General features: G+C 41.8%; 1 protein-coding gene across 2 annotated transcripts in view; it reads left to right on the top strand.

Moving 5' to 3' along the window:
* The window catches only part of RFX3 (regulatory factor X3), a 190,296-nt gene that overhangs the window by 95,458 nt on the left and 79,850 nt on the right, over positions 1-14,988 (top strand). For both annotated transcript variants that reach the window (XM_014057937.2, XM_087716026.1), the window contains exon 3: positions 8,675-8,772. In XM_014057937.2, the coding sequence (XP_013913412.1) occupies positions 8,675-8,772 (98 nt within the window). The remainder of the gene's footprint in view (positions 1-8,674; positions 8,773-14,988) is intronic.

The raw sequence follows: 14,988 nt of genomic DNA, 5'->3' as shown, positions 1-14,988 counted from the left end.
GCGCATTTACCTGATGTGCACGGAGGGCCTCAGGAAGTCTGAGGCGCTCTTTGTTTCCTTTTATCCATCTTCCCTGGGGAAGAGGGTGTCCTCCTCGGCTATAGGGAGGTGGATCAAATTGGCCATCGCATTGGCCTATGAGGTTCAGCACCTTCCTGTGCCCCAGGGCATCATAGCACACTCCACCAGGAGTGCAGCTACCTCGGTGGCCTGGGCCACACAGGCGCCTATCGGGGAGATTTGCAGGGCGGCTACATGGGCGTCCCCGTCTCTCTTTATCAGGCACTACAGGTTATATGCATTTGCATCAGCTGATGCGGCGTTTGGTCGTAGGGTGTTGCAACAGGTAGTAGCGCATGAGGGGGCCCAGGACCAATAGTGCCCCCCCGAGGGATGTTAACTTGGGTATGTCCCAATCCTGGCTAATCCCGCAAAATGACAGTTGGTCCTACTTGAACTATTGTTTTAGGAAGTTTTTCAGGATTAGCCAGGTTCCCTCCCTAGCGTTGGTCCAGGGGTTGGGGGAGTTCAGGGGGTAGGGTGTGTTCCCTTATGACTTGTTTTCAGGTGTTTTGCAGTGGTCTTGACTTGTTGAAACTGGGAACCAGAAGCAAGGAGTACAGAGGCATGTTTTCAAATTAACTCTGTCTCAAGGCCAATTGGACATCACAATACCCAATCCTGGCTAATCCTGCAAAACCTCCTAAAACAACAGTTCAGGTAGGACCAACTGTCATTCTGTGATTTCCTGGTGATGTTAACTCAGTGGTCTTGCATACACTGCAATGAAGGTATGCTCTCATTCAGCTACTTTACAATCTCCACATTCTCCTTTAGTACTCTTTTAATTTCCTTGTTTTACAAAGGCCCAGCTACCTACCTTCCTAACTAATTCCCCTCCCCCCTCCACCTCATCATCATTGTGCATTTGTGCTTGCATTTCTTTCATGTAAGTTTCTGTTCCTTTTCATACTCCTTCTTTGAGCAGGACTTCTATTCATTACAGCCCCTTTTCCACTTTCTTGACCTTGAGTCTTAATCATGGAGGTGACTTTTGAATTTGGTACTTTCTATTATTATGGATTGAGTAACTCCCAAGCATTCTACAGAGATGTAACCCTCTTGAGTTTCCTTTTTATCACTTTCTTCATTTTTAACAAGTTTTCTAATGTGTCTGTGCCACACTTCCTTGGCAGTTTTCCATTTATATACAAATTAGATTTTAAAGCAGTGTGATTTTGTCTGCATTTGATTGACTCACACATCGCATGCTAGGTCATGGTCACCACTTCACGTGAGGTACAAATAATTTTATGACTCTTACAGACTGAATTCTGAAGGTGTGGTTTATACCACTGACAAATAACAGCTAAATTTTTTACCAAAGAGTGGCATTTATGTGTGATGGAAATGTATTACAAGTAGTCCTTGACTTGAGTAATACTTTTATTATTTTTCTAATTTAGCACTGTTCCTTTACAAAATGCAAAAAAGTTTAGAGTGCAAATATTTATTCTATCCCCCCACCAACCTTCCAGGCTACTGTCAATAACCAAGACAAATATACAAAATAAAGAAAATAATCACTGTATCTTTTTCCCTTTTGAAAACAAACTCTTTATGTAATAGTGGGAACAAATTTAGACCTGAGCAGGATTGGAAATTCTGTACTTCAAGTCATACAAGAATAAAGAAAATAATGTGTGATATTGAAGACCCAGATTGTTGGGGGCAATATGCTGACTCTGTAAACCGCTTAGAGAGGGCTGTAAAGCACTGTGAAGTGGTAAATAAGACTAAGTGCTATTGCTATATTCCCATTTCTCTGTTTGGTATATATCAAACTATTATTGCTATTTGTTTATAGTATTTATAGGCAACTGCATGGTGCTACACAGAAATTTTTTAAATGTTATTTATTAAGAAATTTATATTTATATTCACAAAATTTATTGCACATAAATAAAACAATATAAAATAAAACAATAGCATTGTGCCCTCAAAAACGGTGAGTCTGGTTTTTAAAGTCCCCCAAGTGTATTTCTAAGATGGCAGAATGTTTGAATTCAGGCTGCCCAAAACTGAAGCCAAAGTCTGACTAGTCATTTAGATAGCCTGGCTCAGATTTTTTCTGGCACCAAATAAGTATTTGACAATTTTAATTTAATATTATACATAACACTAATCATAGCTGCCCAGTTCCTTAGCTGATGTTGATCTTCCCAAGAACTTAGAATGTTATAATATGTGGATCTAAACAGGCCTTTTGTAACTGACAGATAGAAATTTAGTCAATGTGCAGTGCCAATAACAATACAATATAATATAATAGCGGAGTTGGAAGGGACCTTGGAGGTCTTCTAGTATAACTCCCTGCCTAGGCAGGAAACCCTATACCATTTCAGACAAATGGCTATCCAACATTTTCATAAAGACTTCCAGTGTTGGGGCATTCACAACTTCTGTAGGCAAGCTGATCCACTGATTAATTGTTCTAACTGTCAGGAAATTTCTCCTCAGTTCTAAGTTACTTCTCTCCTTGGTTAGTTTCCACCCATTGCCTCTTGTTCTACCCTCAGGTGCCTTGGAGAATAGTTCGACTCCCTCTTCTTTGTGGCATCCCCTGAGATATTGGAACACTGCTATCATGTCTCCCCTAGTCCTTCTTTCTCTTAAACTAGACATACCCAGTTCCTGCAACTGTTCTTCATATGTTTTAGTCTCCAGTTGCCTAATCATCTTTGTTGCTCTTCTCTGCACTCTTTCTAGAGTCTCCATATCTTTTCTACATCATGGCGACTAAAACTGAATGCAGTATTCAAAATGTGGCCTTACCAAGGCATTATAAAGTGGTATTAACACTTCACGTGATCTTGATTCTATCCCTCTGTTTATGCAGCCAAGAACTGTGTTGGCTTTTTTGACAGATGCTGCACACTGCTGGCTCATATTTAAATGGTTGCCCACTAGGACTCCAAGATCCCTCTCACAGTTACTACTATTGTACCACCTATACTGTACCTGTGCATTTTGCTTTTCTTGCCTAAATGTAGAACCTTACTCTTTTCACCATTAAATTTCATTTTATTAGATAGTGCCAAATGTTCAAGTTTGTCAAGATCCTTCTGTATCTTAAGCCTATCTTCTGGAGTGTTGGCTATTCCTGCCAGTTTGGTGTCATCTGCAAATTTGATGAGTTTCCCTATTTATTCCCTCATCCAAATCATTGATGAAGATGTTGAAGAGTACTGGGCCTAAAACAGAACCTTGGGGTACTCCACTGCATACTTCCCTCCATGTAGATGCAGTTCCATTGAGGACTACATGTGTGGTTGGTCAGCCAGTTATGAATCCATCTGGTGGCTGTCCAACCCACATTCTTCTACTTCATCTAGTATGGTCTACCTTATCAAATGCCTTACTGAAATCCAAGTAAACTATATCAATGCCATTCCTCTGGTCCACTAATTTTGTCACTTTGTCAAAGAATGCAATAAGATTAGTCTGGCATGATTTGTTTTTGACAAACCCATGTTGGCTTTTGGCTATTACTTTGTTTACTTCTTGGTGTTCGCTAATTCATTGCTTGATTATCTTTTCCAGAATCTTTCCTGGTATTGAGGTCAGGCTGATAGGTCTATAGTTTCCTGGATCTATTTTTTCCCCCCTTTTTTGAAGATGGGAACCACATGCTCCAGGATCTCTGAAAGATATAATTCAGTGGTTCTGAGCTCTCATCTGCCAGTTCCTTCAGTACCCTGGGGTATAATCCATCTGGTCCTGGTGATTTGAACTTGTCTAGGGTAGACAGGTGCTCACTTACCATTTTCTTCCCTATTTCAATTTGTGTTCCTAATCTGATTTTTGTGGTGCTGTTTTTGATAGGTTGGACTGTTTTATACCTTTGTGTAAAGACAGATGCAAAAAATGAGTTAAATAGTTCTGCTTTCTCCCTGTTGCTTGTCACCTTCTTCCCACTTTCTCCCAGCAATGGACCAATTGTTTCCTTAACCTTTTTCTTGTTTTAAACATGTTGGAAGAAGCTTTTTTTTTGTTATTTTTCTATTTTTGTGGTAAGCCTTTCTTCATTATGAGCTTTAGCTTTCCTTACTTCATCTTTGCAGGTTCAGGCTATTTGCTGATATTCTGCCTTAGTTATGTCCCCCTCTTTCCACTTTTTATTCTTAACTTTTTTGTCTTTAAATTTGCCAAAGAGTTCTTTATGCAGCCATGCTGGTTTCTTCTGGGAGCTGTTATTTTTTCTTCTTCATTGGTATTGTGCTAGACTGAGCTTTTGTAATCTCATTTTTCAAAAATTTCCAAGCTTCTTGACTTGTTTTCCCCTTGAGGATTCTTATCCATGGAATTCTTCCCAAGCTCTCTCTAAGTTTATTGAAATTAGCTCTTAAAATCTAAGACTCTAGTTTGATTTTGTTCTACTACTTGTGCTTGCATAATGTTGAATTCCAGTATTGCATGGTCACTTGCCCCCAGGGTTGCTGTGGCTTCAACACCTTCTATCATTTCCTCTCTGTTAGTGAGAATTAAGTCTAATATGGCCGATCCCCTTGTTCCCTTCTCTACTTTTTGGGAAACAAAGTTGTCTGCTAGGTTTGTTAGGAACCTGTTGGATCTTTCATTTGGTGCAGAGTTTGTTTCCCAGTTGATGTCAGATTAGTTAAAATCCCCCATTACTATTGTGGTGTGCTTCCTACATACCTTAGTTAGTTGACTAGCAAAAAGTTCATCTACTCCTCTGCTTCGTTGGGTGGCGTGTAGTATAGACCTATGGCAATGTCGTTTCCTCCCCAACCTTTAATATTGACCCAAATGCATTCAAGATAGTTCTCATCATTGTTGTCCTCTATTTCTGTAGAGATGTAGTAACCACTGGAACCATCACATCTAGTTTTTGCCATAATCTTTAGACTTTGATTTTCAGATATTTTCCATTTCTTTGCTTTCCTCTGGTATTCACACTATCTTTTTTTATATAAAGAATATTCAGCTAGTGTGATCTTCTTTCATGAGCTGAATATTTCTTTTTTCCTTCCCCTCACCCCCCACAGATGTTTTCATTGGGTTTGACTTCTTTTTTACCTATCAAGTCTTTTCCAAGAACCTGGGTAGGCAGATGTTATTTGATGGTGTTAAAGAAATCATAACACACAAAGCAGCTATTACTATTGGTATTACCTTTGCTTTCTTTTGCCACAGTTTTATTTCTAGTTGCAGATTTTTTTTTGTAATTTTCTCTTCTATTTTGTAGTCTTTGCAATTCTGCCAAGTACACTATCTACTTTTCTTTCTTATTGATATTATTTTTACTTGAGAGACCGCCTGCTGCCAATTACCTCCCAAAGGCCCATTAGATCCCACAGATTAGGCCTCCTCCGGGTTCCATCTACTGGCCAATGTCATCTGGCTACTACCCGGGGGAGGGCCTTCTCTGTGACTGCTCTGGCCCTTTGGAACAAGCTCCCCTCAGAGATTCGGACCCTCACCTCTCCAGGCTTTCCAAAAAGCCGTTAAAACCTGGCTGTGTCGGCAGGCCTGGGGTTGATGAGTTCCTTTCCCCTCTCGAATCGTGTGACTGTTGGTTGTTTTTTAAATGCCCTGTACCTTTTCTGTTGTAATTTCTTTGTGTTTACCTCCCCCCTCCCCTTGGGTTTGTGAGCCGCCCTGAGTCCCTCAGGGAATAGGGCGGCATATAAATAAAATAAACCTCAAACCTCAAACCTTTAAGTCTGGAGTGTAGCAGATTATGTGGCAGATGTGTGTCTGTTTGAATTCTAAAGTTCCAGAGCAATGTTGCTTCTTCATTTTCTCTTCCTTCAACTATTTTATGATCCCACCAGCTTTTGTTTTGCAGGCAAATAGTATTTTTTAAAGATCTTCCATTGTTCCTACTTGTCATGCTGTTGTTTGTTTTTAGCCTGGACAGTATTCTTGCAACAACTAACTAGGTGGTGCACTGTTTCTTCATTTTTTTTGCAGAAATGGCATATGCTCTCTGTTGTGGATACTATTCTTATTCTTCTTATTACACATATATTATATTCTTGGGACCTTTAGCCGAGTATTTCTTACCTCTAGGCTTAGGTAACACTAAAGTGGTAATTAAACACAGAGTGTGGAACATAAAGTCACAGATGAAAATGGAACTTCTAAGAAGTATGAGTATCAGCCATCAGCCATTTCCAAAGCTCAGGTCTGGTAACTTCGCTCCATTTGCTGATCATCCCAAATATTAATGAGCATTGTCCAGAACTCAATTTAATGCTCTACTATCAGCTGTTTTATAAGGCAAGTTTTGAAGATAAGATTGAAATGAACACATCCATGGGCATTTCACTGTCAATTTTATCCTCATTCTCAGCCAGTTAAATTCACCCTCTATATATTTATTTTTCATATAAATGAATTTTACATTGAATCCCTCTTAGCTGACAAAGTCTAAGGGCATTTTTTAAGTTGCCAAATGTTGTCTCTTAGCAACAAAGATTATAACTCCATAGCACTGATTTGAACTAAGATACTTAAAATAAGAGCCAGGATGTCCACATTTAGACTGACTATTATATTGTGGCTACTGTATATTTTATTTTTAACAACCAATATTTGGACTGCGTTCTGGTCTGGTTCTGATTTGCTTTGATTTGGCAACAATGAAAGACATAATAAAAAATAGTAATTTCAGAATAAATGCAGATTAAAACAGAACTCAAGGAAAAATAAACAATTTCGCTTGGCATCAAAAGAAAATCAGCGTAGTATTCAGACTGAGGAGGCATTGCATAACATGAGTTCCGCTACTGAAAAGAACTTTCATATAGCCCACATGGAAAGACCTTCGGAATACAATAAACTACTATTACATTAGTTTTACTGTTTAATGGATGGTAGTTTATTTTTCTTTTACATTCTGAGAAGTAGTAGTAGTTTTTAACTGTGCAAGAAGAGAAGAAAGAGCTAACAAAAGCTGAGAACAGTTGCAAAGCTTTGTGTTGGAAAAAACAGCCATCGACCAAGGCAGTCTACTTGATTGTATGGTAGGGACTTGCTGGATCCATTCTAAAAAGGAAAACAGGCAAAGCCATATTTTTTCCTAGAATAGGAAGTCATCGGAAGTCACTTTTTTCATATAATTTTTCTATGACTTGACATTCAGGTGCTGTTCCTCATTTTAATTTTAACCGTACATTAATTTGGAGAACAAAAAGAAAAGTTGTCTTTTATGCTATCTCCTGCTTTATTTTCCCTCCAACTCCTGCTTTGCATGATAATCTCTCTTGAATTATGATGTTCTTTCCAAGTACCAGAGGGATTCTCATAAAATTTTAAACTCCAAAGACTTGTGCTCTATTTTAAAATGTGCTTTGTCATTGTTGAGAACAGTGCCTCCTATATCATGTCTTGTGTGACATTTCAAGATGCTTTAGTTAGTGAGAGATAAAAGCTAAACAATATCTTATTATCAGTTCAGTTTTTCAAACTGTACAACCTTGAACCTTTTATATTTCATAATTAGTTACCTAAATAATTAAAAGCTATGAAATTGCTTATATTATTTTTGTCCAATTGGAACAAATAAACGAAAAAAAAATCCTAGATACGTTCCACCAATAAGGGAAGATAAAATAGTGGATTATAGTTTTTGTGGTTTTTTAAAATCAATTTTGTGATTCATATATTGAAGTTTTTATATTGCAGTTTCTGATCAATCCAGAGAATGATTGTTTAGCATTTTATTTTACATATATGATTTGTTGGACACTGACTTAGCAAATAAAATAAACTCTGGCTCCAGGTAAAGTTGGAAAACATAATGATGATTAAATGTTTTTTGACTTCAGTGGTACATAAATGATAAGGGAAATGTGATAAGGGAAATGTGATTGTCAAGAGAGATGAAATATTACCAAGAGCCCTTTGTAGTACTAGTTCAATGTTTTAAAATACATTTGTGTCATTACAGGGTAAGTAACAACATGTGGCATCATTATTCTGTCCATGTGCGTTTGCCATGGATATTCTAGTAAAATTAATAATTTCTGGGAAACAGAGCTACCTCAACAGCTGTGTGGATCCTAAATTTAAAAAAAAAGGGTAGAGGTTCCCTCATTCTTCAAGCTTAGAAATATCTGGTCAAAGAACATATTATGAGATGGTGTTAACAGCACAGACAACTTCGTTGTGCCAGGTTCTGTGTGACTGTCTTTGGGCAATCTTGCCCTGGGAGATTGTTGCTGAAAGGAGCATGCAAGACTTAGTGTTATAAACAACAGCTTGTGCAATTGAACACTTCAAAATAAAACTCAGTTTATAGTCACCGTAAGTTTAAATGTGTTATTATTCCAACTTCTTGTAATAATGGAGCCCTTCCAGCTGAAATTAAAACATGTGATTTATAACTTGGTAAATAATAGAGTCCCTTTATCCATTGAATGAGGAGCTCTGGAGGCAGTCCGAAAAGCAATGTGTACATTCAAAAGTAAATATATGCTGCCTGTGAGAAAAACAGCATCTTTGTTACGTGTGGTAGATATTTTGGTACAAATTTGCTGTGCAGTTTGATGATACCTCACTAGTCTTAAAACTGTACAGATGAAATGTATAAATCTCCCCCTCCCCCAACTCCCAGAGCTTGTCTTACAGTCTATTTTATTTATAGGTTCAACAAGTACAAACTGTGCAACAAGTGCAACATGTATATCCAGCCCAGGTGCAGTATGTGGAGGGAAGTGACACGGTCTACACAAATGGAGCTATGTGAGTAAAACATCTGGATGTCTATGGAAATAAAACATTTTCATCCCCAACACAGAGAATTGAACAGATTTTTTCCCTACAGTATTCAACATTCTTTAGAAACCTTTTCATCTCAGATCAAAGCTTTTTTATTTTCAAAAGTAAAAATGAAGTAATTATTTACCAAAAGAAAAATATTTTTTAAAAAATTATACAATATATAATTTTCTGTATTTCATAAAGATATACAGATAGTCCTCAACTTATGCAACCATCATAAATATGAGCCAGTTGTCGAGCATCCAAATGTAAATCACATGACCTTGGGGATGTTGCAATGATCGTAAGAGTGAAAAATGGTCATAAGTCACGTTTTTCAGTGCCGTTGTCACCTCAAATGGTCACTAGATGAACTGTTGCAAGTTGAGTACTACTGTGGGTACTTTGATTATAATAATTTTGATATCTCCAGTCTTGTTGCAACATTTCCATATTTAAGTAGAATTTCTTTTGGAAAAGGGCATTGATAGCCTGTGATTCAATTGAAAGTTTACATGCAGAAGGTTCAAGTTGCAGTATTCAGCACCATTTCTGGTGACTAAATTTTACATTGTTCTTTTAAACTTTATTTCTAAATAAATCTGCCTAAATTATTATATTGAGAAAAGTTGTTGACTGGAAAACTTGGAAAGATGCTGCCAATCACAGATGTCAGAGCTCGAATGTAAGAAGTCTAATAATGCCCTTGATATAAGGAAGAATGTTTTTGGGAAGATTTTGGTAATTGTCAATTTTATAATACATTCTATAAAATTTACTTTATAATTGAATTATAAGCATATATGGTAGTGGTGGGTTTCAATTTATTTTACCACCACCACTACTGGTTCACCCGATCCGGGGCAAATGAGCAGAAACCCACCTCTGATATATGATATGTTGAGAAAAACATAGTAAATGCTTTTGACATTGGTATCGATAGGCAATCATTTTCACATTATGAAATGGTAATAATCCTATGTGGAAAACTAGTATTTAAATCAGGGGTAGTCAACCTTTTTATACCTACCACCCACTTTTATATTTCTGGTAGTATTAAAATTTTCTAACTGCCCACCAGTTCCACAGTAATGGTGATTTATAAAGTAGGGAAGTAACTTTATAAAATTTATAAAGCAGAGTTACAGCAAACCCTGCCCACCATGAAAGCTGGAACGCCCACTAGTAGGCAGTAGGGACCAGGTTGACTACCACTGATTTAAATAAACAATATTGTTAAGATCTTATGCAACATGTAGCATTGTATAGCAATGTGTCAATCTTCTTTATTGCATTTATATTTTTCTGTGTACACATTTATGTCAGGTTCATCTTATTAACATATCTGCAATATATCATATGAAATTGAGGCAGAGGAGAGGGGTATAGAATAGTGGGTAATTATCTATGCCTTCCGGTGTTAATTGTTCATAAGAAGGAGGGGGAAATTTATACTCTAGCTGTTGCTGAGCTACATCTTCCACCAGTCCCAGTAAGGTTTGCTGAGATTGCATTGCAAATATCTGAAGTTCTTTTCTTCTTCTTCTGAGCTATGAAATCCTATCTGAATTATAAATATTGCTAATTCTGAATGACTTTCTTAGTTGTATTATATCCTTATTCCTCTGAAATTATACAGAATACAAAAAAGTTGATCAGTGTTTCCGCCATAATATGATTTCATTAATCAGCTGTCTTTCATTAATAGCAGTCTTTGACTGCATTCTGTTATATCTTCTGTTGACAGTTTTCCCTGCTGCAGCCTTAACCCTGATACAAAAGAAACACAATTATTTTTAAATGCGTAACTAGAAATTATGAATAGCAAGGCATTCAGAACAGTAGGACTTTCTGTCAAGTATGTGTAGCAATTAAGGTATCGGACCAAAGAAGATCCAAGTTCAGGAACATCCTTAGACATGGAAACTCACAGGGTGATTATGAGACAATAATTCTGTCTCAGCTGAACATACTTCACAGGGCTTCTGTAATGAGGATGAAGAGAGACCCCTTTCTAGGGTGATCCTTATGGCATCTTGGCCATTGAATTTTTTTTAAAAAAACAACAAGCTCAGGCCCTTTTATATATGCTTCAATATAAATGACTTTGTGCAGCTATTTCTGAAAATTTTGCCCTTTTTATAATAAGCTCCCTTCCAAAACAAAAATGTAATTCGAAGATTTCATTTCCAGAACAGTCAGTTGGAAAAACCCATAACATCTATTTACCAGTTAATAGTTCTAATACTTACACTTTTTCTTTAATGTTTGTGTGAATGAGAAAGAGAATGGCAGTTGGTCTTACCTGAACTGCTATTTTCGGAGCTGGGACGGGAGGCTCCAGTAGTGGTATTATCACGTCTAATTGATCACAAGACTAGGATGAAGCTGAAGCCATGCCTCTGTGCTCCACCCTTAACTTTCCAGTTTCATCTAAGCGAGCTCCCCCGAGACTGAAAACAAGGCACAAAGGAGAACTCCCTCCACCCCTGCTAGACTAATTAACCTAGGGCGGGAACTGGAACCTCCTGTCCCATCTCCAAAAATAGCAGTTCAGGTAAGACCAATTTCCATTTTCCAGAGTGAGGGACAGGAGGCTCCAGTAGTAGGACCTACCAAAGCTAAGTCCCATGGGGGGGGGGGAACTAACGATCTGCAACAACCTGCTGTAGTACCCTATGCTCGAATGCCATATCAGCCGATGCGAACTCATCCAACCTGTAATGCCAAATGAACGGCAATGGTGAAGCCCACATTGCTGCTCTGCAAATGTTGTCCATCGGAGCCTGGGAGGCCCAAGCTGGGAGGTGGCAGCGCTCCTCGTCGAATGTGCCGTAATCCCTGCTGGCACAGGCAACCTCTGGGATTCGTTCACCAGGGCAATTGCCAAGCAGATCCACTAATATGGTGGAAGACGTTACCATCGTACCCAGTGATGAAGGTTGGAAAGATAGGAATAGCATCTCTGACCTACAGAAGGAGGCTGTCCGCTTCAAATATATACGCAGGGCCCATCAGACATCCAACCAGTGCCACTGCTGTTCACATTTTCCAGAGTGGGAGGAGGGAATGGTCACACGTGGGTTTTATCACAGCCTGATTGGTCCAAGACTGAGAGGAAATCTATAAATACCGGTGCCTGTCCATTGCTAGCCCAGATTCTCTCTCAGTCTGGTCCAAGTTCTGTAGAGTAGTTTGTTAGGATTCTACTTGTTTTCTCCTTTTGGGTGAGTTCTATGCAATCTGATTCCTATTTGGCTAATTGGGCACTTTAAATCCTTTTAAATTCTAAATTGATCTGCTGTGGCCCCAAGGGACAGATCTCTGCCTCGGGCGGCTGGGGGAGGGCCCAGTGGGGAACTAGTCTCCCCCCCCCGCAGGCCAGGAGCCTTAGCCTGTCCCCGGGTAACGGGGGTGCGGCTCCTTTAAGCTGCTTAGAAGTGGCCGTTTTTGCAGCAGGAAAGTTACAAGTGGCTTCGGAGTGAGCGGCCCGCCTTACAGCTGATTGCTCCATAGGGGGCCTCGCTGCAGGCTCCTTTGTTTGTGTTGCCTGGGGACAAAAGAGCAGGGGTGAGGAGAGCATGTGTGTGTGCCGTGTGACTCTCCCTGCTAATTTTAAAGTAACGCCGGCTAGAAAAGCCTGGCTGGGCTGCTGGTGATTATTTCCAGCCCTTTTCTCCCGCGCACGGAGTTCCGGCGGCCATTTTGGAGGCTGCCACGTGCGTGAGGCCTTGCCTTTATCAACGGGCCTAGTGTGGCCTAGTGAGAGGCCTTGAGCCTAGGTCTCCCCACAGGCTTCAGGCCCTGGTCTCAGGTGAGACTTTGGAGGCCGATTCCTGCTCCTTTTCGTCGGGCACGTGAGTGGGGCATGGACGAGGGAGCGGAGATTCCCCAGGGGCAGGGGGCGGGCCCATCTGGGAGTGAGGAGGCCTTGGATCAGGAGGTGGGGAGGGGGGCTCCCCCTCAGAGATCCCTTTCTTCAAGGCGCCCCTCCAGTTCTGTCTCTAGGGATGAGGCAGCTCGCCATAGGGCGCTGGAAAAGACCTTTGCCAGGGCAGAAAGGCAGGCCCAGTCCTCCAAGCCTTTATCTAGGGACAGATCCAGGTCCCCTCTTAGGCCCATTTCAGAGAGGTCACCCCTTAGGGGTTTTAGCCAGGCTTCTTCAGGCAGCTCCCCTGGTAGGTCGCGGGCCTTCTCCAGGAGGGGGCGTTCTCCATCCCCCATAGATGATCCTCTGGAGGGCACGTCCAGAGGCCCCTGTTCCCCCCAAAGGTTGGCCCCCCAGGGCCCGGCTTCCACTTATGGGGATGTGGAGGATCTGGATAATCTCCCTGAAGGGATTAAAAGGCTTATTTCTGCAGCCATCACTCGGGGCATTGCCCAGCGGGACAAAGGCTCCCTTTACTCTAGGCATGGGGGGGCTGAACAGGGCTCAGTGTCGGGCTTCCTCCCCTTCCATGATCAGTGAGACTTCCTTCCTGGGTGGGGGGGAGTTACCCCAGGAGATGGGATTCTCAGATGGTGAGAATACCACTGTTTCGGAGGAGCCTTCTTCCAAGGTCCTATTTATGCCCGCATTGTTTAAAGTTCTTTTGGATAAGGCGAGACACACCACCAAGGTCGGCACTGGTGATCCCTCTGTGCCCCCCCAAGGGATCCCGACATGGTCATGTTCTCTGCCACGGCCACCAACAAGGAAGAGATCCCTGCCCCTCCCTTGTTCCTTGAGGTTCTGACTGACCAGTGGGCTAAACCTTCCAATTTCTCTTCTCCAGGTAGTACCGACCGTCGGCATTATAACGTGGAGCAAACCTTTGCTCAGGCCATTCAGCTCCCGACGGTTGACACCCCTGTGGCCGCATTGGTGTCCTCCTCCCCGGTGGTGTCGGGCGATGCGGCAGATAAGATGAAGCCGGAGGATAAGCGCGCAGAGCTTACTTTGCGGAAGAACTTCAACGCCACAGCATGGGCCATTAAGGCGGCGGCCTCAGCTTCATACTTTAATTGTGCCACGGTCATGTGGCTCAAGAAGCTGCAGGAATGCATTCCCATACAGGAGGACCGGATCCATCAGGATCTGGTCAAGATTCTGGCAGCGTGTCAGTTCTCAGCTGACATGACCTTGGATACGGTCAAGTTTGCTTCTAGCGCCCTGGCCACCTCGGTCACCTCCCGTAGGCTCCTGTGGTTACGCCATTGGCAAATGGACAACAAAGCGAAATGGGATTTGGCGGCTGCCCCCTTCAAGGGGCCCGATCTCTTTGGGGAGGCCCTTACTCGCATCCTAGTGGAGGATAAGGAGGCGCACTCTACCAGGAGCGCGGCGACCTCGGCAGCGTGAGCCACGAGGGCCCCGTTTGAAGACATCTGCCGGGCGGCTACCTGGGCCACTCCAACCTCGTTCATCCGACATTATCGTCTGGATGCTTTTGTGTCTGCGGACGCGTCTTTCGGTCGTAGGGTACTACAGGGGGTGGCGGCTGAGGCTCCCCTTGGGCCCTAGAGTTTCTGTTCTCCCTCCCTGGGACTTTAGCTTGGGTATGTCCCACGTGTGACCATTCCCTCCTCCCACTCTGGAAAAAGGACGTTGGTCTTACCTGAACGTCTATTTTCTGATGGGAGGAGGGAATGGTCACAACCCGCCCTGAGTTCTGTCTGTTGGGGCCAAGGGGAGGGCCCGGGGGGTGTTTCCCGGGGTTGTTGTGTTGTTGTTTCTTGTTTTTCAGTTGTACCGTTCATGTTCGAGAATCTGGGCTAGCAATGGACAGGCACCGGTATTTATAGATTTCCTCTCAGTGTTGGACCAATCAGGCTGTGATAAAACGCACGTGTGACCATTCCCTCCTCCCATCAGAAAATAGACGTTCAGGTAAGACCAACGTCCTTTCCCTAACCGGATCCAGACAAAACTCCGGGAGAACGATGGAAAATAGAATATACCTTTGGCATAAAAAACCGGATCTAACCTCAACACAACCCTCTTGCTGTGGAACAGGCACAAATCCTCTCTGGAGGACAGAGCCCCCAACTCTGTCACTCGTCTAGCCGATGTGATAGCCACTAAAAACACCACTTTAAGAGTTATGAGTTTCAGGCTAACTGTCTTCAATGGCTCAAAGGGTTCAGCCATGAGGGCCCATAACACAGTAGGGAGATTCCATGTGGGGAAACTATGGACCACTGGAGGGCGCAATTTGG

This window comes from Thamnophis sirtalis, unplaced genomic scaffold (genome assembly GCF_051295495.1).
Source record: "Thamnophis sirtalis isolate CommonGarterSnake01/CBP01778 unplaced genomic scaffold, rThaSir2_p1.2 scaffold_5, whole genome shotgun sequence".
Taxonomy (NCBI): Eukaryota; Metazoa; Chordata; class Lepidosauria; order Squamata; family Natricidae; genus Thamnophis; species Thamnophis sirtalis.
The sequence above is the reverse complement of the archived record's forward strand: the minus strand, read 5'-3'. Positions and strand labels throughout refer to the sequence as shown.